The 24312-nt window shown below is 45.0% G+C and overlaps 2 protein-coding genes across 2 annotated transcripts; both read right to left on the bottom strand.

Moving 5' to 3' along the window:
* Nucleotides 1–1214: 1214 nt before the first annotated feature.
* LOC133451823 (immunoglobulin lambda-1 light chain-like) lies at nucleotides 1215–7379 on the bottom strand. Its single transcript, XM_061730965.1, has 5 exons — nucleotides 7165–7379; nucleotides 6746–7072; nucleotides 6411–6458; nucleotides 1664–1969; nucleotides 1215–1503 (listed from the first exon to the last, which is right to left on the bottom strand). The coding sequence occupies exons 1-5, from the start codon at nucleotides 7205–7207 to the stop codon at nucleotides 1241–1243; spliced, it is 987 nt and encodes a 328-aa protein (XP_061586949.1). The 5' UTR covers nucleotides 7208–7379; the 3' UTR covers nucleotides 1215–1240.
* Nucleotides 7380–18900: 11521 nt separating this feature from the next.
* LOC133451822 (immunoglobulin lambda-1 light chain-like) lies at nucleotides 18901–23876 on the bottom strand. Its single transcript, XM_061730964.1, has 5 exons — nucleotides 23662–23876; nucleotides 23252–23569; nucleotides 22908–22949; nucleotides 19694–19996; nucleotides 18901–19356 (listed from the first exon to the last, which is right to left on the bottom strand). The coding sequence occupies exons 1-5, from the start codon at nucleotides 23702–23704 to the stop codon at nucleotides 19091–19093; spliced, it is 972 nt and encodes a 323-aa protein (XP_061586948.1). The 5' UTR covers nucleotides 23705–23876; the 3' UTR covers nucleotides 18901–19090.
* Nucleotides 23877–24312: the final 436 nt, after the last annotated feature.

Here is a 24312-nt window from a genome sequence, read left to right as displayed (position 1 = left end):
ACACACACACACACGTATATTATCTGCAGTTTGTGTTTAATGTTTAGTTAGTTGATGTTTATGTGTAGTTTAGGCATCAGAATTTATCCCAAGTGTTGTTTCACTATCTTTTAACACTTGTGTAAATCAATTCTGTTTAACTTGAATGAGAGAAGTTGTTTGTGTTTATTTTATACATATTTGTCACAGTTGCTGGTTGTAAAGGTCTGTGCTCAAACTCCTTCCTTCACTGTTATTCTGTAACACCACCCCTGGCAACAGACTGTATGGAATAACAGCTACTTTGAGACTGATTTAGCTGATTAGTTATTATTTCCTGATAAGTCAGGTGGTGCCCCGTTTAGATTGATTCAATTTGATAATTGATTTTGATAAGTCATCTTCTTTATTAATTATTAATAACTATTGTAAGACAGTTTTTAAAAACTCTCTAATAACTGAACCAGCACCCAGATTGTGGCACAACACAGGACAGGAGCCCCGAGGACCAGGGTTGAAGATGCTGTTTTACACGTTTCCCTGCAACACAGCACGAGTAGAAGTGGTGGATTTTTCACCCCATAACTTTTATTTGATCATATCTGAGAGAAATGACTCAGAAAATTTGTTTAATGATAAAAAACAACTTAATCTTAAGAAAATGCCATTGTACACGAAACTGATATAAAGCTTAACGCTTCAGTAAAATCCAGTAACTGGTTAGAAAGTCTGAATGTATACGATGTTCCTGCCCCCCCGACCTCCCCCACGTCCCCGGACCGTGTGCAGCAGTGGCTGCTTGTAACTGTCACGGTGGTGTTAAAGTGAAAAGCCACAGCTCACGACGCGGAGGCTGCAGAGCAGGAACCCACACAGCTGCAGGAAAACCCCTGTGATTGGCTGTCAGCAGTTTTGATGAGTCCTAATAACCACAGAGACCAGATTCAGATCTGCTGCTGTTCAACCCCTGCAGGAAGTCTTTTCTCTGCTTTCTGGGGCTAAAATGGCTGTTAACACATGTAACCTGATGACAAGTAGAGATAAAAGTACAACAACAAGCTTGTTTTTCACTTTATTGATGATAATATTGATTAAACGTGAATCAGATTCCAAACTGTGCACATACAGAATATGAAAAAGGACATGAAGGAGAAATAAATGCTGTTAAAAGATGAAATATCACCAAGACAGTTAATCATTTGTGTATATCAAGAGTATAAATGATGTGATGAGATTATCAGAGAAACCAGTCAGCATGTGTTCAGTTGGTGGACGGCCCCTTGTTCCTGAGGACCATCAGCAGAGAGAGTCCACAGCAGTACAGCAGACTCTTCAGGGTCAGCACTGTGTACAGCAGGCAGAGCAGCTTCACCCTGCACTCAGACTGGAAGATCTCTGAACCTGGATCTGCTGGAGCTGGAACCCCTGAACCTGGATCTGCTGGAGCTGGAACCCCTGAACCTGGAACTGCTGGAGCTGGAACCCCTGAACCTGGATCTGCTGGAGCTGGCAGGTCTGCTGGCTCTCTCTCTGGAGGACAGGGGGCTGCTGGAGCTGGAAGCTCTGAAACAGAGAAGGAAGATGTTGGGAGTTGCAGGGACAAATGTCCGTCCTCTGCTGTCTTTGACAGCGTCTCCACGTGAAGCTGAGTCTCTGCTGAACACAGTCACCGAGCCTCCGTCACCTTGTGTCTGGGCCTCCACCGTGCCGCCCTCGTGCTTGACGTAGCAGCTGTATCTGTACGTGTCCTGATGGAGGCGGTGGACCACAATGATGGAGGCGCTGCGTCCCGGCTCTCTGAGCTCCACCTGCTCTCCCTCGGCAGGGGGGACGTCCTCCAGCGGGCCGTTCTTCTTCTGTCTTTTCCAGGAGAACCGGACCCCAGGAGGAAACATGGCTGAGGCCACACACAGCAGGGAGCTGCCCCCCCCCAGGTGGACTCTGGATGCTGCTGGGTACACGCTCACCACGGGCTTCACTACCTGCTCATCTGAAGTTGGACACAGACACATTCACACAGTCAGCAGCAGCTTCCAGCATTCAGCCTGATCCTGGAAACCACGTGGACTCTGATCACTAAACACTCATCAATGCAGCTACAAAACTGAGGCCAACACGTGTTTCTGCAGAGGTCTGCACCCCTGATGATCCTTCACCTGCCGTTGGTGGTCAACACCTCCCGGCAGGAGATTCAATCCTAACTTTTAACTCTTTTTTATTTTTTTATTTTAAATTTCATTTGTTTATTTTATTTTTCCTCCCAATTGGTTAATACAATATAATTATTTACCATTGTATAGAGAATGGTGCAAGTTAAATGTATATATGTGTCTGTGTAATGTATGCGTACAATAAACATATCGTGGAAAAAAATCCCCCAATCGCTTAACTCCTGAAGAAGCCAGAAGGGACGTCATTTTACCAACATTGTCCTTCTTCTAACATCTTTAGTTCATTTTTGTTCAACAACAACAACAAACACAGACAGAGACATGATCCATCTCTGAATATGTGTGAGTGCAGGTGAGGGAGAGGGATGAACCAGTTCTATTTCTGACTCTAAAACAATGTTCTGGCTACAGCCGCTGGTCCACGTCTGTCCTCTGTGGGAGACGGGAATCTGGAATATAGAATCTTGTTTATGTAATAATTGCTCGGGGGTCGTGTTCTGGTCTCTGGAAACATCCTGGAGACACTTCTGTTGTAATAGACGCTTTAGACATAAAAGTGATTAAATTATATTTTACTGCTGAACTAATCACTTTTTTAGAAGATTTATCTGTATTTTTTTTTTTGATCAAGGTATTTTTATTTAGTTTTAGAAGTTATAGTTTACAGTTTAACATAAGTTCAACAGGACACACAAGAAAAAAACAAAAAACCCATTGCACCCCCCCCCCTCCCAAATACCAGACATATAGAGTTCACAGTATGAAATACATAGTTCAGCATTCAGTGTTCATATAGCCAGATAACAAAAAACAAACAAATAGCAACAAAAGAGATACAATAGTAAAAGATGACTGAGGACAGCAACAGAGGTTTAGTGTACTATACTGTCTGCCTCCATATCTTCAACAAACATTAAGAAAGGCTGCCAAATGTTATAAAATTTTCTAGTAGACCCCCTTATTGTGTATCTGATCTTCTCCAACTTGATATGGTACATGATTTCCCGAACCCAATGACTGTATGTTGGAGGTGCTGGGTCTTTCCATTTCAGTAATATCAGTCTCCTAGTTAGGAGAGAGCAGAAAGCCACCATCATTCTTTCCCACATCTCTATCTGGGAGTCTATCTGAGGTACACCAAAAAGTGCAATGAATGGAGACGGTGCAAGCCTTGTTGCAAAGATCTTAGAAAAGGTCTCAAAGATGGGCTGCCAGAAAGCGCAGAGCTTTGGACACGTCCAGAACATGTGTAGGAGAGTGGCTGGATCTCGCCCGCACCTATCACAAGTGGGGTCGATATCAGCACTGATCTTAGAGAGCCTAACTTTAGACCAGTGCAGACGATGTACAATTTTAAACTGAATGACAGCATGTCTAAGACAGATGGAAGATGAAAAAATTCCCTGTATTATTTTGTGCCAAGTGTCGTCCGTAATTTGCTGATTTAAATCTGTCTCCCATTTATTTTTGAGGAGGTCCAAAGGCATCAAGTTATGAGAATATAGTATTTCGTATATTGTGCTAATGGTTTGTTTTCTGACTAGTTTACAATCAAAAATTGAATCCAATAGGCCAGTTGGAGGACGTAAGGGAGAGCATACAAAGTTTGAGAATACAAAATTCCGGAGCTGCAGATATCTATAAAAATGTGATTTGGGAATGTGATATCTTTGTACCAACTGTTCAAAGGAGGCAAAGCTGCCATCAATATACAGATCAGACAGTGATACCATACCTCTTCTGGACCACATATCAAAGACCCCATCTATTAACGATGGGACAAACATATGATTCAGTGTAATTGGGGCGGCCTGAGAAAGCTCTGTAAGTGCAAAGGATCTTCTGAATTGGTTCCAGATCTTGATTGAATGCAAAACAACAGGGTTGGAGGTAAAGTTTGAAATGGGCTGTGGAAATGGCAACTTAGAACACAGTAAGGCTTTTAAAGATGTGGAATTTACAGATGCCCCCTCCAGATTTAGCCATCCAGTGTCAATGTTATCATTATTGTTATCCATCCAATATAACAGTACCCGAATGTTAACAGCCCAATAGTAATACAAGAAATTAGGGAGTGCCATTCCTCCCATTGAGCGAGGTCTCTGAAGTACACTTCTTTTTATCCGGGGCGGTTTTTTGTTCCAAATAAAGCTTGATATCTGATTATTTAATTTAGTAAAAAAAGATTTAGTTAAGAAGATGGGGAGACACTGAAATATATATAAAAATTTGGGCAGTATATTCATTTTTACTGTATTAATTCTTCCACCTAGAGATAAAGGCAGAGGATCCCATCGTTCAATATCCTGATTTAAGTTTGATAACAGGGGCTGATAGTTAACAGCATAAAGATCTTTATGTTTATTTGTAATCCATATGCTGAGATATTTGAATTTTTTGGGGCTAATTTTAAAGGGGAGTGAGTTTAAGGATGTATTACTAGTGCCAACAGGCATCAACTCACTTTTTTGAACATTGACCCTGTAGCCAGATAGTTTGCCAAATTCTTTTAGTAAGGTCATTAATTTAGGGATACTCAAAAGGGGTTGTGATATATATAGGAGCATGTCATCCGCATAAAGCGAGACTTTGTGCTCCTCCCCTGCTCGGTGAATTCCTCTGATATCCGCATTTTGCCTCAGAGCTAAAGCTAGTGGTTCCATTGCGACCGCAAAGAGAAGCGGTGACATGGGGCATCCCTGTCTTGTACCACGTTTAAGCTCGAAGAAAGGGGACAGATTATTATTAGTACGAACAGCAGCCTTTGGAGAAGTATATAAAAGTCTGATCCATGATATGAATTTATTGCCAAATCCAAATCTCTCCAGTGTGCTGAAAAGTCCCACTCCACCCGGTCAAACGCCTTTTCAGCATCAAGTGGGAGGACGACCTCTGGCACACCAGGGGGAGAGGGGCTATAAAGGATGTTAAAAAGGCGTCGGACGTTGAAAAAAGAGTAACGGTTCTTAATAAAGCCTGTTTGGTCAGGTGATATAATGGAAGGCAGAACCCCCTCTAGTCGACGTGCCAGAACCTTGGCAAGGATTTTTGCATCCGTGTTAAGGAGAGAAATCGGGCGGAATGAATTACACTCTAGAGGGTTTTTTCCTTTTTTGAGAATAACAGAGATCACTGCTTGGCGCATAGTCAGAGGTAACACCTTATGTGAAAGTGATTCTTCAAAAACAGACAATAGTAAAGGGGCAAGTTGGTCTGATAATTTTTTGAAGAAATCTGTCGGATACCCGTCTGGTCCTGGGGACTTGCCGCTTTGCATAGATCTGATTGCAGATATTATTTCCAGGGCCGAGAAGTCTTTCTCCAATGAATCAGCCATGTCTGGGTCTACTGATGGAGCATGTAGGGATCTTAAAAAATCCTCCAACATTGAGGGTTCAGTTGGACATTCCGATGTGTATAATACTTGATAGAAATTTTTAAAACAGGAGTTAATTTTGAGGCTATCTGTATACTTTGAATCTTGTTCATCATTGATCGCAGGTATAGTCTGATTGGCAGTTCTTTGTCGTAATAATAATAAAAATAAAAATAAAAATCTGGTTTTATAAAATTAATGGAGATGTTCAAATAAATGAATTATTTAAACTTTAGAATGAAAATCAAAACACAAATATATTCACTCAGTCATTTATACCTTCTCTTAAATTTTTGATTAAATATTTATTTCAAACTGTCCATAAATGTGTTATTTATTTTAAATTCACTTATTCATCTTTTGATTTCTTAATTTAATACTTTGCTAAAACCTGGTTAACTGAATAAAAAGGTGACTGAGAATAAAGATGAGTTCTTCTCTTCCACGTGAACTAATAAGCAGCTACTTTATTCAGTCCAACTGCTGAACTTAATAACGTTCTGAGTGAATATATTTGCAGTTCCATCTTTCCAGGAACGTTCCTAAATCCAGCTGTAAATAACTATTAAATTGTATTTGAGCTCAAAGTCGTCTTGTGTTCAAAGAGCAGCAGATGCTCCAGAATTACTGAGATGATCAAACATCAATATTTGTAACATCTCTGATATTTGCAGAAATAAAGAACACGTTTAGTTGTTGGGAGACATTTAAACATGTTTCCAGAAATGATGGAGCTTCTCTTCTGTAGCAACGGCTGCATGATGAGTTCTCTACTAAACATGAACAAACTAACATGGAAAGTCTGAAGCAGCTCAAACTGACTTTAAACACATTTTCAACTTCTACAATCAAACAACTGAAGGAAGAGAAATGTTGCTTCTTACCGGTTACATACAGTTTACTTCCACGTCCAAAGATGTGGCAGTGATTCCCTACCACGGTGAGAAAGACTCGTACAAAAACCTGTCAGCCGTTGAACGCCCAGACTGTAATTGTTGCCACAGCAACAGCTTATTTCCTCTGTCAGAGCTGCTCTCCAGAGGGAGGAAATATGGACATAATTTAGTTGTTGTGGCTGTTTAAAGTTCCCTGTAATACTGATGTTACACAGAATTAAACTCCTACAAAACCCAAACTATTATGGGATTCTAATCTCAAACTGTGTTTGACATCTGTTCAGCTGGAGTATTTTGTTCAGGCTGCAGGGATCTTTTCTAACTGTGGGCGTCTATCTTCACACACATACAGTAGTAGGTGGCTGAATGATCCAGTTTAACTCTGTTTAGCTTCAACGAACAATCGTTCTGTGTATTTTCAGCTGAGAAATCTGCTTTCTGAGGATGATTGAAGCCTGAATTAATATTACAGGATCCTCTGTTAATTTCATTAATGACTCTGAAAGTTTCCATTTCTTTTTTCTGATACCAGAATACCCAGTAAAGATCACAATGATCAGTTCGTCCACAGCTGAAGGAGACACTTTGTCCAACTCTCCTGGTCAGTGTTACATCGTCCTGAACCAGCTCTGCTGCCATGGCAACCAGCGCTGCAGAGACACAGACAGACAGGTGAAGGTCAGTGTGACGGTGTTTGTTCCAGGTGGAGTTTGGGGGCTCCTGATTGGCTGGAAACACTCACCTGAACACAGACAGCACAGAGCAGCAGCTGGGAGGAAAAGCATTTTGGTCCGTGGTGTTTCCTCTGGTGAACCTGGGGAGAAGTGGAGCTCTGATGCAGCCCAGACCCAACAAGGACGAGCTGTGAGACCAGAGCAGGAAAAGCTGCTTTCTAGCAGCTCCTGGAAACTCCCATCAGCCCCTGCAGACCACAGAGAAGCTGCTGCTGCTGATTGACAGCTCGGTCTGGGTCACATGATGCAGAAGCACTAAAACCTTCATGTTCCCACAAACACATGCAGGTTGGTTCTGAGTTTAGTATCACAGACTGTTATCTATGGTTGGACAGCTGTGGAGGAAATACACAACTGCTACTACACACAGCTGCCCACGATAGATTTCAACCAGAAATTACTAGCTGGATGTAAACATGCAAATAACCATCTTATGGTTGTAAACAGTTGTAAATGTAAACAAACATGTCTACACTCTTACTGGATTATGTTGATGAATCGTTAAAACTTTGAACGACGGAAATGTTACCATGGGACTTCTGCAGGTCTGGATCCAGACCCTAGTGGTCAGTAGAGGAACTGCAGGTCTGGATCTGGACCCTAGTGGTCTGTAGAGGACCTGCAGGTCTGGATCCAGACTAGAGATCAGTAGAGGAACTGCAGGTCTGGATCCAGACCCTAGTGGTCAGTACAGGAACTGCAGGTCTGGATCCAGACCCTAGTGGTCAGTAGAGGAACTGCAGGTCTGGATCTGGACCCTAGTGGTCAGTAGAGGAACTGCAGGTCTGGATCCAGACCCTAGTGGTCTGTAGAGGAACTGCAGGTCTGGATCTGGACCTTAGTGGTCTGTAGAGGACCTGCAGGTCTGGATCCAGACTAGAGATCAGTAGAGGAACTGCAGGTCTGGATCCAGACCCTAGTGGTCAGTAGAGGAACTGCAGGTCTGGATCCAGACCCTAGTGGTCAGTAGAGGAACTGCAGGTCTGGATCCAGACCCTAGTGGTCAGTAGAGGAACTGCAGGTCTGGATCCAGACCTTACTTGTTCTTGTTTCTGAATCTTTCTCCACAGATGTCACATATTACAGACGTTTTACCCTCCTGTGGTTTAACCCCCAGCTGTGGCTCAGAAGGCTGCTCTACTTTACCGTCAGGTCTGTTTCCGAGACTCCTCTTTGGACCCGTCTCCACATCTGGAGCTGGTCCTGAATCCAGATTCTGGCGTTGGTCCTGATCTGGGTTCTCGGTTGAGGGAGAGTTCTGAGAGTGAAGCTGCTCAGGTTTCGGTTCTGGGTCACTGAAGTCCCTTTCCTGGTAAGTGGGAGTCACCGTGAAGGTTTCAGTCTCCTGCTTCAGAACCAGCTGCTCTGGTTCCTCCCGGTCCAGACCAAAGTCCTTATCCTGGACCAGACCGGAGCCCCTCTGTGGATCACTCTTCCTCTTCACAGACATGTTTCTGTGGGAGAAGAAATAACAGAAAACGGTTCCTGATGTGACGATGCAAAGACGCACCACACATCAATCAAAACAACTTTCCAGAGTCAGTAGTGTCAGATGGGTGGTGGGTCAAAGTTGCTGTTACTCACTTATACTTATTTAAAACTTATGAAACGCCTGAAACTTCAATCAGCAAACCAGATTATGCTATTTAAACCGGTTTTTAAAGCACTCTTGTAGCTGTAGAAGGACCTGAGAGTTTCCACCTCCTGGAAAGAAATCATGGAATCACCAGTTTTGGAGGACCATCTTGTCACGACTGGTGTTGTGAGGACCCAGATGCAGGAGAGCGAGGCAGGAGTTCGGAACAAAAAAGGGTTTATTCCAAAGAAAAGGCAAGGACCAAAAACCAAAGCGCTGCTTTGCAGGATCAAAACACAAAAACGGGTATCAGAAAACTGGAGCAAAAACAGGCAGGACACATGGAGGAAAACACAGTACGGAACCACAAGGAGCAAGGGGATGACAAGACCAGATTTACACAGGGGATAACGACACACAGGTGCAGACAATCAGGGCAGATGGGACACAGGCAGGGCAAAACAGAAACAAACTGGGGGGAATGTCAACCCCTGACACATCTGTCTGTCTATCATCCATCCATGCATCCATCCATGCATCCATCCATGCATCCATCCATCCATCCATCCATCCATCCATCCATCCATCCATCCATCCATCCATCCATCCATCCATCCATCCGTTACACAAACTGTGGGTTACTGTCCAATGAAAAAAATGCCTGGAGTCACTAAAGCAGATTAAGGTGTTTTATTTACGAAAAAAATGAAACAGCAAGAAACTCCATCAAATGAAACTAAAAAAAAAAAACAGGGAAAAAATATGTACACTGTTATTTACACCTATCTCTGTTCAGCAGCAACCTCCAAACTGAACAACTCAAAAACAAAAACCCCTTGTGGCCAGAGGCCTTTAACTGTTAAGCCCCCCCACTGGACCAACTCATAATTAATTGGAAATCAAATAAAAGTAACCAATTAAAGGTAATAAGCAAACATTAGAGGCTCTCTACAATGGCAGCCCCAAACAATACCATTACCTCCAATAAAATAAATCCAATTATACTTCAACTTAATTGAATAATAACCCAGCCACACATGGTATGCCCCACCATCAGCACACCTGTGACAGCAGGTAGTATACTTCAGCAACCAGTTAAAGGATGAGTATGAATAAAAAAGACCTGACTTGATTAAACTGTGACTATGTTTTCTTGGTATGTATATGACTGCAGGTGATGCTGTAAATGTTCAATTGTTGTTTTATTGTGAAGCGTGCACTGACCACAATGACTAAGGGGAATATTGAATATGAGGGAGCGGTCTTAGTGTGTGTCAAGTATGCCAGGTGTTGCCTGCACTCGGTGACGGGCCTTCGTCACACCATCTATCATCCATCCTTCCATCCATAAGTTTATCATCCATCAGTCCATCTATCCATTTATCATCCGTCCATCAGGCATCATTGATCATCTATCAACATCCATTCTCCACACACCTATAATTTTGAACACTTATTTTCATTGTTTTAGCCTCAAATCAGATCACAAGCTGCCTCCAAGACCACCACTGGAACAGGGACAGACTGGGGTGCGTCCAAGACCACCACTGGAACAGGGACAGGCTGGGGTGCGTCCATGACCACCATTGGAACATATACCGGTTGGGGTGCATACAGGAGCACCAATGGAACAGAGAAAGTCTGGAGTCCGTCCAGGACCACCACTGGAACAGGGACAAGGCTGGGGTGCGTCAAGGACCACTACTGGAACAGAGACAGGCTGCGGTGCGTCCATGACCAAGACTGAAACAGGGACGGACTGGGGTGCGTCCAAGACCACTACTGGAACGCGGAATGGCTGGGGTGAGTACAGGACCACCTCGGGAACAAGGACAGGCCGGGGTGTGTGCATGACGACCATGGGAACAGGGAAAGGCTGGGGTGCCTCCAATTCAATTCAATTCAATTTTATTTATATAGTGTCTAATACAACAAATGTTGTCTCTAAACGCTTTCCAGAGACCAAGAACATGACCCCTGAGCAATTATTACATAAACAATGGCAGGTAAAAACTCCCCTAGTGGGAGAAAAGCCTTAAGCCAAACAGTGGCAAGGAAAAAATCCCCTTTAGGAGGGAAGAAACCTTGAGCAGGACCAGGCTCATAAGGGGGGACCCTCCTGCTGAAGTCCAGACTGGGGGGGTTGGGGACAGGCTGGGGTGTGTCCAGGACCATGACAGGAACAGGGACAGGCTGGGGTGCGTCCAAGACCACCACTGGAACAGGGACAGGCTGGGGAGCATCCAAGACAACCACTGGAACAGGGAGAGGCTGGAGTTCGTCCAGGACCACCATTGGAACATATACCGACTGGGGTGCATACAGGAGCACCACTGGAACAGAGAAGGCGGGAGTCCGACCAGGAACACCACTGGAACAGGGACAAGGCTGGGATGCGTCCATGACCACTACTGGAACAGGGACAGGCTGGGGTGCGTGCAATACCACCACTGGAAAAGGGACAGGCTGGGGTGCGTCCAAGACCACCACGGGAACAAGGACAGGCCGGGCTGTGTCCAAGACCACCTCTGGAACAAGGACAGGCTGGTGTGCGTCCAAAACCTCCACTGGAACAGGAACAGGCAGGGGTTCGTCCAGGACCACCTTGGGAACATGGACAGGCTGGGGTGCATCCACGACCACCTGGGGAAAAAGGACAGGCTGGGGTGCATCCAGGACCAACACTGGAACAGAGACAGGCTGGGGTGCGTCCATGACCACCATTGGAACATATACCGGTTGGGGTGCATACAGGAGCACCAATGGAACAGAGAAAGTCTGGAGTCCGTCCAGGACCACCACTGGAACAGGGACAAGGCTGGGGTGCGTCAAGGACCACTACTGGAACAGAGACAGGCTGCGGTGCGTCCATGACCAAGACTGAAACAGGGACGGACTGGGGTGCGTCCAAGACCACTACTGGAACGCGGAATGGCTGGGGTGAGTACAGGACCACCTCGGGAACAAGGACAGGCCGGGGTGTGTGCATGACGACCATGGGAACAGGGAAAGGCTGGGGTGCCTCCAATTCAATTCAATTCAATTTTATTTATATAGTGTCTAATACAACAAATGTTGTCTCTAAACGCTTTCCAGAGACCAAGAACATGACCCCTGAGCAATTATTACATAAACAATGGCAGGTAAAAACTCCCCTAGTGGGAGAAAAGCCTTAAGCCAAACAGTGGCAAGGAAAAAATCCCCTTTAGGAGGGAAGAAACCTTGAGCAGGACCAGGCTCATAAGGGGGGACCCTCCTGCTGAAGTCCAGACTGGGGGGGTTGGGGACAGGCTGGGGTGTGTCCAGGACCATGACAGGAACAGGGACAGGCTGGGGTGCGTCCAAGACCACCACTGGAACAGGGACAGGCTGGGGAGCATCCAAGACAACCACTGGAACAGGGAGAGGCTGGAGTTCGTCCAGGACCACCATTGGAACATATACCGACTGGGGTGCATACAGGAGCACCACTGGAACAGAGAAGGCGGGAGTCCGACCAGGAACACCACTGGAACAGGGACAAGGCTGGGATGCGTCCATGACCACTACTGGAACAGGGACAGGCTGGGGTGCGTGCAATACCACCACTGGAAAAGGGACAGGCTGGGGTGCGTCCAAGACCACCACGGGAACAAGGACAGGCCGGGCTGTGTCCAAGACCACCTCTGGAACAAGGACAGGCTGGTGTGCGTCCAAAACCTCCACTGGAACAGGAACAGGCAGGGGTTCGTCCAGGACCACCTTGGGAACATGGACAGGCTGGGGTGCATCCACGACCACCTGGGGAAAAAGGACAGGCTGGGGTGCATCCAGGACCAACACTGGAACAGAGACATGCTGGGGTGCGTCCAGGACCACCTGGGGAACAAGCACAGGCTGGGGTGTGTCCAGGACCATGACAGGAACAGGGACAGGCTGGGGTGCGTCGAAGACCACCACTGGAACAGGGACAGGCTGGGATGCGTCTGAGACCACCTCGGGAACAAGGAAAGGCTGGGTTGCGTCCAAGACCACCACTGGAACAGAGACAGGCTGGGGTGCGTCTCAGACCAACACTGGAACAGAGACAGGCTGGGGTGCGTCCAAGACTACCAATGGAAACAGGACAGGCTGGGGTGTGTCCAATACCACCGCTCGAACAGGGACAGGCTGGGGTGTGTCTAAGACCACTAGGCTGGGGTGCGTCCAAGACCAACACTGGAAAAGGGACAGGCTGGGGTGCATCCAAGACCACCAATGGAAACAGGACAGGCTGGGGTGTGTCCAATACCACCACTGGAACAGGGACAGGCTGGGGTGTGTCTAAGACCACTAGGCTGGGGTGCGTCCAAGACCAACACTGGAAAAGGGACAGGCTGGGGTGCATCCAAGACCACCTCTGAAACAAGGACAGGCTGGTGTGCATCCAAGAGCACCACTTGAACAGGGACAGGCTTGGGTGCATCCAAGACAACCACTGGAACAGGGACAGGCTGGGGTGCGTCCAAGACCACCACAGGAACAGGGACAGGCTGGGGTGCGTCCAAGAGCACCACTTGAACAGGGACAGGCTTGGGTGCATCCAAGACAACCACTGGAACAGGGACAGGCTGGGGTTCGTCCATGACCACCATTGGAACATATATACCGGCTGGGGTGCATACAGGACCACCACTGGAACAGAGAAAGGCTGGGGTCCGTCCAGGACCACCCCTGGAACAGGGACAAGGGTTGGGTGCTTCCAGGACCACCACTGGAACAGGGAAAGGCTGGGGTGCGTCCAAGACCACCACTGGAACAGGAGCAGGCTGGGATGCGTCCAAAACCACCTCAGGAACAAGGACAGGCTGGGGTGCGTCCAAAACCACCACTTGAACAGGGACAGGCTGGGTTGCGTCCAAGACCACCACTGGAACAGAGACAGGCTGGGGTGCGTCCAAGACCAACACTGGAACAGAGACAGGGTGGGGTGCGTCCAAGACCAACACTGGAACAGAGACAGGGTGGGGTGCGTCCAAGACCACTAGTGGAACAGGGACACGCTGGGGTGCGTCCAAGACCACCTCTGGAACAAGGACAGGAGGGGGCTGCCGTCGTCGTCTGCCTTGAGCCTGAACACATCTGGACCCGCCTCAAGCCAAGGGGGATCCCTCTTTCTCCATTACGGCTCCTCGTCTTTTCTGCCTGCTGGCGAAAAAACTCCCAAAGAGTAACATATTCTCCTGTTGGGTCCATTCTGGCTGGTCCGTTCTTTCACGATGTGGTGTCCATAGGACCCAAGTGCAGGAGAGACGCCGGAGGCAGGAGTTCCAAAAAAAACAGTCCATATATACACAAAAAGGTTAACGAGGGGTGCAGACGATCAGGGCAGATGGGAACAATGGAAGTCAAGACAGAACTGAAACACAAAAACACAGGTTTCAAAATAATAAAGGAACTGACCAAAACGTGACACACTGGTCTGAAACATGCCAGACAAGGGCTCAGAGGACCAGGGTTGAAGAACGTTGGTCTGAAACATGCAGGTGTTGGGCCACAACCCTGTGTTGAACATGGAAAGACTTAATTTAAATTCTGAGGCCCAACTCTGAGCCCAGCCTCAATTTTGTAACGATCACCACATGGTTTGAAACAAAGGAACCTCCAAAATGACTTAAGGCCTCAGCAGGCTTTGGATTAACGGCCCTTGGTGATAAGGCATGTGCATGTGCAACATGCACATGTGCAACAGGACAGTACAGAAACAAACCAAACAATCAATATAAAGCAACATACATTGGGCAATCACAAGTACTGCTGGACTTAGATGCTGTAAACCATAGCATAGATAAAATACGAGAGAATAAAGAGATAAAAAATAAGTCCCACATTAAGTGGAGTAGAGTGAGTGTGTGATGTCTGAGGCTATTTGTTGTCCCTTTCGTTTAGTCCATCTGTTATAGATGCCTACCTCAGACCTGTCCACGGTCCCATGGAGTCCTCTGTGATCTATGAAGAAGGCCACAGCTCCTATTTTAGCATGAAGAGCTACTAGCTATGGGCCGGCCTTCTCCATTATTGTGCCTGAAAAAACTTTTGACATTCCCCCCAGCCTTCAGTTTCTGTCTTGCCCCGCCTGTGTCCCATCTGCCCTGATTGTGTCTGCACCTGTGTCTCGTCATGTCTCATTATCCCCTCAGTATATCTTGTCTTGTCATTCCTTTGTCCCCGGTCGGACCGTACTGTGTCCTCCCTCCGTGTTTCCCATGTGGTTTGTAGTTTTTGATTCTTGTTCTTGGAGCTTTTGCAATCCTGCAAAGCAGCGCTTTGGGACCCCTTTTGGGGAACACTCCTGGCTCCTGCTCTCCTGCACTTGGTTCCTCAGCAAACCGAACCATGACATTGGCAGCAGGACTATGGGGCACTATGGCCCCATCTGATTGGCCAAATACATTGTCGTTTGGGATATGGATATTGTATAATGTTGATATTGCAATGACGATACATTTGCAATATATTGTGCAGCACTAATGAAATGTATAACACCTTTGGCCAAGTACAACTATTTTCATGAGGTGTCTCATAAACTTCTAACATCAGAAAAGAGGCTAAACAGTTCTTTTTCAGAAAAAGATTCTTCATCATGCAGCAGTTAAGAAAGTGTGTAGAATAAGTACAGGAAAACCTTTTATTTACTTAATTGGTAATCCAAAGGTTTACAGAAAAAAACACAGAATGAGGGATCCAAGCTGTGGGCCCCACGAGGGTCAGTGTTAGAAGTCTCCCTATCTTAACATCCCAACAGATCCCAAAAAAGGGATCTCACTTCAAAATATTTTCTTCATCATGCAGCAGCTCAGAAAGTTAATTATTGTTATTGTAAACACTCTAGTTTGGATGCAGACAAGTGTTGTCCTGTAAGTTAACAATCACTTATAAAGGGGTCCATACGGAGGGCCCCAGTAAGGACATGAACTGAAACTTGGTGTGTGTGTGGAAGAGAAAAGTTGGAAAACCCCTTTGTAGGAAGAATATCTTAACAGGGCCCCATTAAGACACGACCTGAACCTTGTGTGTGTGAAACCAGTTAGCTTAATGGAGATCAAATAGAAACTGGTATGTCAAGTTATCAATGCACTTTATAAAGAACTCAATCACATTCATTCTTTCCATTACCTATGAGCCGTTCAGATTCTGCTCCCGTTGTTACATAACGACGGGAGCAGAATCCATAGGTCGGCCTCCGCTGCTAAAACCACGCCGACAACCAACTCCGCCGGCTGGAGGTCTGTAGGATGGACGTGGTCTGTAGGATGGACGTGGTCTGCACGATGGACGTGGTCTGCAGGATGGACGTGGTCTGTAGGATGGGGGCGTGGTCTGCAGGATGGACGTCGTCTGTAGGATGGGGATGTGGTCTGTAGGATGGACGTGGTCTGCAGGATGGACGTGGTCTGTAGGATGGACGTGGTCTGTAGGATGGACGTGGTCTGCAGGATGGACGTGGTCTGCAGGATGGACGTGGTCTGAAGGATGGACGTGGTCTGCAGGAAGAACGTGGTCTGCAGGATGGATGTGGTCTGCAGGATGGACGTGGTCTGAAGGATGGACGTGGTCTGCAGGAAGAACGTGGTCTGCAGGAAGAACGTGGTCTGCAGGATGGACGTGGTCTGCAGGATGGATGTGGTCTGCAGGATGGGGGCGTGGTCTGTAGGATGGACGTGGTCTGTAGGATGGACGTGGTCTGCAGGATGGATGTGGTCTGCAGGATGGGGGCGTGGTCTGTAGGATGGACGTGGTCTGCAGGATGGATGTGGTCTGCAGGATGGACCTGGTCTGCAGGATGGACGTGGTCTGCAGGAAGAACGTGGTCTGTAGGATGGACGTGGTCTGCAGGATGGACGTGGTCTGCAGGAAGAACGTGGTCTGTAGGATGGACGTGGTCTGCAGGAAGAACGTGGTCTGTAGGATGGACGTGGTCTGCAGGATGGATGTGGTCTGCAGGATGGATGTGGTCTGCAGGATGGATGTGGTCTGCAGGATGGATGTGGTCTGCAGGATGGGGGCGTGGTCTGTAGGATGGACGTGGTCTGCAGGATGGATGTGGTCTGCAGGATGGACCTGGTCTGCAGGATGGACGTGGTCTGCAGGAAGAACGTGGTCTGTAGGATGGACGTGGTCTGTAGGATGGACGTGGTCTGCAGGATGGACGTGGTCTGCAGGATGGGGACGTGGTCTGTAGGATGGACGTGGTCTGTAGGATGGACGTGGTCTTCCACCCTCCACCCTCCACCCTCACCTTCACCCTCCACCCTCACTCCCACCCTCTCCCTCCACCCTCACCCTCCTCCCTCACCCCCACCAGGACCCCTGAACTATCAACTCACTCTCCACCCTCCACCCTCACTGTTTACAGATCACTCGGCGCTGCTCACTGTTAACGTTACAATATCACACATGAAACTCTGCTGCGACCAGCTGCGGCTGTTATTGGTCTTTTAAAAAATTATTTATTTCCCAAAAACTTTATTTCTAGTGTGTGTTGTGACTGACTGTAGTCTCCTCTGCTCCAGGTGGGCTCACTCGTCAAATCATATTAATCTGACCGAATAATAATATTATCATTATTATTATATGAGAATGAAAAAAGGATTTGTTCTTACATTTAATGTATCATCAGATTATTAATAGCATTTTAATTTAGTCAAAGACATTTCCAAACGTTCCAGAAATGGTCTTTAACATTAGCTAACATCCTATTGGCTAATATCACACACACTCCCGGAAGTGTGTGTGTGGGCTGCAGTTGCATCCCGTCACCACAGGGTGGCAGTGAGCACACACACTTCACACACACATTTCCATATCTTGACCTCGTGAGGCCCTGTGAGATAAAAGCATGAGGGGCATCAGGGAAGGCTCCTGAGCCACTTTAAAGCATAAAACTTTGCGGGGCCCAGCAAAATGGCCCCACGGGGACTCAGGGCCCCAAGCCGTGGGTGGGCTACAGGTAGTATGGCCCCACCGAGTGGTATCCGCGAGTGTATACACACACACACACACACACACACACACACACACACACACACACACACACACACACACACACACACACACACACACACACACACACACACACACACACACACACACACACACACACACACACAAAAACACACATATATTATCTGCAGTTTGGGTTTAATGTTTAGTTAGTTGTTGTTTATGTGTAGTTTAGGCATCAGAATTTATCCCAAGTGTTGTTTCAGTATCTTTTAACACTTGTGTAAATCAATTCTGTTTAACTTGAATGAGAGAAGTTGTTTGTGTTTATTTTATACATATTTGTCACAGCTGCTGGTTGTAAAGGTCTGTGCTCAGACTCCTTCCTTCACTGTTATTCTGTAACACCACCCCTGACAACAGACTGTATGGAATAACAGCTACTTTGAGACTGATTTTGCTGATTAGTTATTATTTCCTGATAAGATTGATTTAGATTGATTCAATTTGATAATTGATTTTGATAAGTCATCTTCTTTATTAATTATTAATAACTATTGTAAGACAGTTTTTAAAAACTCTCTAATAACTGAACCAGCACCCAGATTGTGGCACAACACAGGACAGGAGCCCCGAGGACCAGGGTTGAAGACGCTGTTTTACACGTTTCCCTGCAACACAGCACGAGTAAAAGTGGTGGATTTTTCACCCCATAACTTTTATTTGATCACATCTGAGAGAAATTAATCAGAAAATTTAGTTTGATGATAAAAAACAACTTAATCTTAAAAAAATGCCATCGTACACGAAACTGATATAAAGCTTAACGCTTCAGTAAAATCCAGTAACTGGTTAGAAAGTCTGAATGCATATGATGTTCCTGCCCCCCCGACCTCCCCCACGTCCCCGGACCGTGTGCAGCAGTGGCTGCTTGTAACTGTCACGGTGGTGTTAAAGTGAAAAGCCACAGCTCACGACGTGGAGGCTGCAGAGCAGGAACCCACACAGCTGCAGGAAAACCCCTGTGATTGGCTGTCAGCAGTTTTGATGAGTCCTAATAACCACAGAGACCAGATTCAGATCTACTGCTGTTTAACCCCTGCAGGAAGTCTTTTCTCTGCTTTCTGGGGCTCAAATGGCTGTTAACACATGTAACCTGATGACAAGTAGAGATAAAAGTACAACAACAAGCTTGTTTTTCACTTTATTGAGTATAATATTGATTAAACATGAATCAGATTCCAAACTGTGCACAATCAGAATATTAAAAAGGACATGAAGGAGAAATAAATGCTGTTAAAAGATGAAATATCACCAAGACGGTTAATCATTTGTGTATTTCAAGAGTATAAATGATGTGATGAGTGAGATTATCAGAGAAACCAGTCAGCATGTGTTCAGTTGGTGGACGGCCCCTTGTTCCTGAGGACCATCAGCAGAGAGAGTCCACAGCAGTACAGCAGACTCTTCAGGGTCAGCACTGTGTACAGCAGGCAGAGCAGCTTCACCCTGCACTCAGACTGGAAGATCTCTGAACCTGGATCTGCTGGAGCTGGAACCCCTGAACCTGGATCTGCTGGAGCTGGAACCCCTGAACCTGGATCTGCTGGAGCTGGAACCCCTGAACCTGGATCTGCTGGAGCTGGAACCCCTGAACCTGGATCTGCTGGAGCTGGAACCCCTGAACCTGGATCTGCTGGAGCTGGAACCCCTGAACCTGGATCTGCTGGAGCTGGAACCCCTGAACCTGGATCTGCTGGAGCTGGAACCCCTGAACCTGGATCTGCTGGAGCTGGAACCCCTGAACCTGGATCTGCTGGAGCTGGCAGGTCTGCTGGCTCTCTCTCTGGAGGACAGGGGGCTGCTGGAGCTGGAAGCTCTGAAACAGAGAAGGAAGATGTTGGGAGTTGCAGGGACAAATGTCCGTCCTCTGCTGTCTTTGACAGCGTCTCCACGTGAAGCTGAGTCTCTGCTGAACACAGTCACCGAGCCTCCGTCACCTTGTGTCTGGGCCTCCACCGTGCCGCCCTCGTGCTTGACGTAGCAGCTGTATCTGTACGTGTCCTGATGGAGGCGGTGGACCACCATGATGGAGGCGCTGCGTCCCGGCTCTCTGAGCTCCACCTGCTCTCCCTCGGCAGGGGGGACGTCCTCCAGCGGGCCGTTCTTCTGTCTTTTCCAGGAGAACCGGACCCCAGGAGGAAACATGGCTGAGGCCACACACAGCAGGGAGCTGCCCCCCCCCAGGTGGACTCTGGATGCTGCTGGGTACACGCTCACCACGGGCTTCACTACCTGCTTATCTGAAGTTGGACACAGACACATTCACACAGTCAGCAGCAGCTTCCAGCATTCAGCCTGATCCTGGAAACCACGTGGACTCTGATCACTAAACACTCATCAATGCAGCTACAAAACTGAGGCCAACACGTGTTTCTGCAGAGGTCTGCACCCCTGATGATCCTTCACCTGCCGTTGGTGGTCAACACCTCCCGGCAGGAGATTCAATCCTAACTTTTAACTCTTAACTGCTCAACCACATCAAAGCAATATACAGTTCTGGACTTTGGACTTCTTCAGGCCAGGAGAGCTATTGCATCATGTTGGAAAAGTCTGGATCCTCCTACATTGAGAATGTGGATAAGGAGCTTTCTAACGGTATTGGACTGGAAAGACTAACGTACATTGATGAGGGTAAACGGAAAGACTTTGTCTAACTCTGGGAACCATATATGATCATTATGACGATGAAAGTGCAAGATTTACCTGAAAACAACTAGTAAATATTGTGGAGAATATCATTTTGATTTATTTTATTTTTTAATTTTATATTTAATGTATTTATTTTATTTTTCCTCCCAATTGGTTAATCCAATATAATTATTTACCTTTGTATAGAGAATGGTGCAAGTTAAATGTATGTATGTGTCTGTGTAATGTATGCATAATGTTGTATGGTTGAATACATGACAATAAACATATCATCGAAAAAAAACAAAAACCTCTTAACTCCTGAAGAAGCCAGAAGGGACGTCATTTTACCAACATTGTCCTTCTTCTAACATGTTTAGTTAATTTTTGTTCAACAACAACAACAAACACAGACAGAGACATGATCCATCTCTGAATATGTGTGAGTGCAGGTGAGGGAGAGGGATGAACCAGTTCTATTTCTGACTCTAAAACAATGTTGTGGCTACAGCCGCTGGTCCACGTCTGTCCTCTGTGGGAGACGGGAATCTGGAATATACAATCTTGTTTATGGAATAATTGCTCGGGGGTCGTGTTCTGGTCTCTGGAAACATCCTGGAGACACTTCTGTTGTAATAGACGCTTTATACATGAAAGTGATTAAATAATATTTTACCGCTGAACTAATCAGAGTTTTATAAGATTTATCTGTTTTTCACAGAACATTAATATCAAATGTTATTGTTATCTTTCTAATAAAATTTACATGCACAGTTTAATATGCACAGAAGCTCACTTCACTCCTTGTGCATATTACAGAAAAGAGCTGTGAGAATAATATACAATGCCGGTTACCGGGACGGGAACACACAAATAAATTATTTTTACAATCTAAATTACTAAAATTTCTAGATCTAGTTAATTACAATACAGCAAAACTAATGTTTAGAGCCAAGAATAATTTATTACCAGGACATATACAGGGGATATTCTTTGAATGGGAGGGAGGTTATAACCTCAGGGGCCAACTTAATTTCAAAGTTACCAATAGACGCACAACACTGAAGAGCTTCTGTATGTCTATATATACACACACATACAGTATATATATATATATATATATATATATATATATATATATATATATATATATATATATATATATATATATATATATATATATATATATATATATATATATATATATATATATATATATATATATATTTGTACTTTATTTTTTTACTTTTTAGTATTGTTCTTTTTTAATTTGCATATTCGAAATGAAGCTCAAATAATAAAGCTCAAATAATATTTGTTTTTTTTTAATTTATTCTGGTTCCAGGATCTTTGTTTTTATGGGTTTTTTTAAGTTTTATATTTTATGCTCCATGTTTTATCTCTGAAACTGTCCGAGTCCTAATTTGAACTGTTCTGACTCTGAAACCAACTCCATCTGGAGGAAAATAAAGTCTTTACTCTGATGTTTTTTAGTCTAATCACTAAAAACATGTTTGTGTGTCTGATCCTCTCAACAACATTCACATATTAACAGCTAAACCAAACTTTATCAATATAAACGAATCATTGAAATCCAATCTAATACATACAAATCAGGTTTGATAACATTAATGGACATGTTCAAATATATCATTTCATTTCAACTTTATATAAAAAAACAAAATACAAATATATTCACTTAAATAATGTATACATTCTCTTAAATTCTTGATTAAATATTTATTTCAAACAGTCCATAAATGTGTTATTTATTTTAATTTCACTTATTAATCGTTGGATATATGAATTTAATGCTTGTAAAAACCTTTTTCTGGTTGACAAATATAATAATCTTCATTTACTGTTTAAGTTTTTATCAGCCATAAAGATACAAGTGAACCTGTTTCAGGCGTTTATATGTTCCCTTACATTGTTTATTCAAATTTGATTCAGACTTACTGTAGGTTCCATTAATTATAGTTATTTTAAACTGAAGTCCACATATTTATTGTTTTTCTTCTCAAAATAAAATCTGGGTAAAATAAAAATGCAACTTACTGAGAATAAAGATGAGTTCTTCTCTTCCACGTGAACTAAGCAGCTACTTTATTCAGTCCAACTGCTGAACTTAATAACGTTCTGAGTGAATATATTTGCAGTTCCATCTTTCCAGGAACGTTCCTAAATCCAGCTGTAAATCACTATTAAATTGTATTTGAGCTCAAAGTCGTCTTGTGTTCAAAGAGCAGCAGATGCTCCAGAATTACTGAGATGATCAAACATCAATATTTGTAACATCTCTGATATTTGCAGAAATAAAGAACACGTTTAGTTGTTGGGAGACATTTAAACATGTTTCCAGAAATGATGGAGCTTCTCTTCTGTAGCAACGGCTGCATGATGAGTTCTCTACTAAACATGAACAAACTAACATGGAAAGTCTGAAGCAGCTCAAACTGACTTTAAACACATTTTCAACTTCTACAATCAAACAACTGAAGGAAGAGAAATGTTGCTTCTTACCGGTTACATACAGTTTACTTCCAGGTCCAAAGATGTAGTACGGGTATCCTCCCACGGTGAGAAAGACTCGTACAAAAACCTGTCAGCCGTTGAACGCCCAGACTGTAATTGTTGCCACGGCAAAAGCTTATTTCCTCTGTCAGAGCTGCTCTCCAGAGGGAGGAAATATGGACATAATTTAGTTGTTGTGGCTGTTTAAAGTTCCCTGTAATACTGATGTTACACAGAATTAAACTTCTACGTAACTAGAACTATTATGAGATTCTGATCTGAAACTGTGTTTGACATCTGTTCAGCTGGAGGTTTTTGTTCAGGCTGCAGGGATCTTTTCTCACTGTGGGCGTCATACTTCACACACATGCAGTAGTAGGTGGCTGAATGATCCAGTTTAACTCTGTTTAGCTTCAACAAACAACCATTCTGTGTATTTTCAGCTGAGAAATCTGCTTTCTGAGGATGATTGTAGCCTGACTTAATTTCACTGGTTTGTCTGTTAATAACAAGAATCAATCTGAAAGTTTCCAATTCTTTTTTCTGAAACCATCTTATCAAGTCACCATCACACTGATCAGTTCGTCCACAGCTGAAGGAGACACTTTGTCCAACTCTCCTGGTCAGTGTTACATCGTCCTGAACCGGCCCTGCTGCCATGGCAACCAGCGCTGCAGAGACACAGACAGACAGGTGAAGGTCAGTGTGACGGTGTTTGTTCCAGGTGGAGTTTGGGGGCTCCTGATTGGCTGGAAACACTCACCTGAACACAGACAGCACAGAGCAGCAGCTGGGAGGAAAAGCATTTTGGTCCGTGGTGTTTCCTCTGGTGAACCTGGGGAGAAGTGGAGCTCTGATGCAGCCCAGACCCAACAAGGACGAGCTGTGAGACCAGAGCAGGAAAAGCTGCTTTCTAGCAGCTCCTGGAAACTCCCATCAGCCCCTGCAGACCACAGAGAAGCTGCTGCTGCTGATTGACAGCTCGGTCTGGGTCACATGATGCAGAAGCACTAAAACCTTCATGTTCCCACAAACACATGCAGGTTGGTTCTGAGTTTAGTATCACAGACTGTTATCTGTGGTTGGACAGCTGTGGAGGAAATACACAACTGCTACTACACACAGCTGCCCACGATAGATTTTAAACAGAAATATTACTAGTTGGATGTAAACATGCAAATAAGCATCTTATGGTTGTAAACTGTTGTAAATGTAAACAAACATGTCTACACTCTTACTGGATTATTTTGATGAATCATTAAAACTTTGAACAACGGAAATGTTACCATGACTCTTCTGCAGGTCTGGATCCAGACCCTAGTGGTCAGTAGAGGAACTGCAGGTCTGGATCCAGACCCTAGTGGTCAGTAGAAGAACTGCAGGTCTGGATCCAGACTAGTGGTCAGTAGAGGAA

This window comes from Cololabis saira, chromosome 10 (genome assembly GCF_033807715.1).
Source record: "Cololabis saira isolate AMF1-May2022 chromosome 10, fColSai1.1, whole genome shotgun sequence".
Classification (NCBI taxonomy): domain Eukaryota; kingdom Metazoa; phylum Chordata; class Actinopteri; order Beloniformes; family Belonidae; genus Cololabis; species Cololabis saira.
The sequence above is the reverse complement of the archived record's forward strand: the minus strand, read 5'-3'. Positions and strand labels throughout refer to the sequence as shown.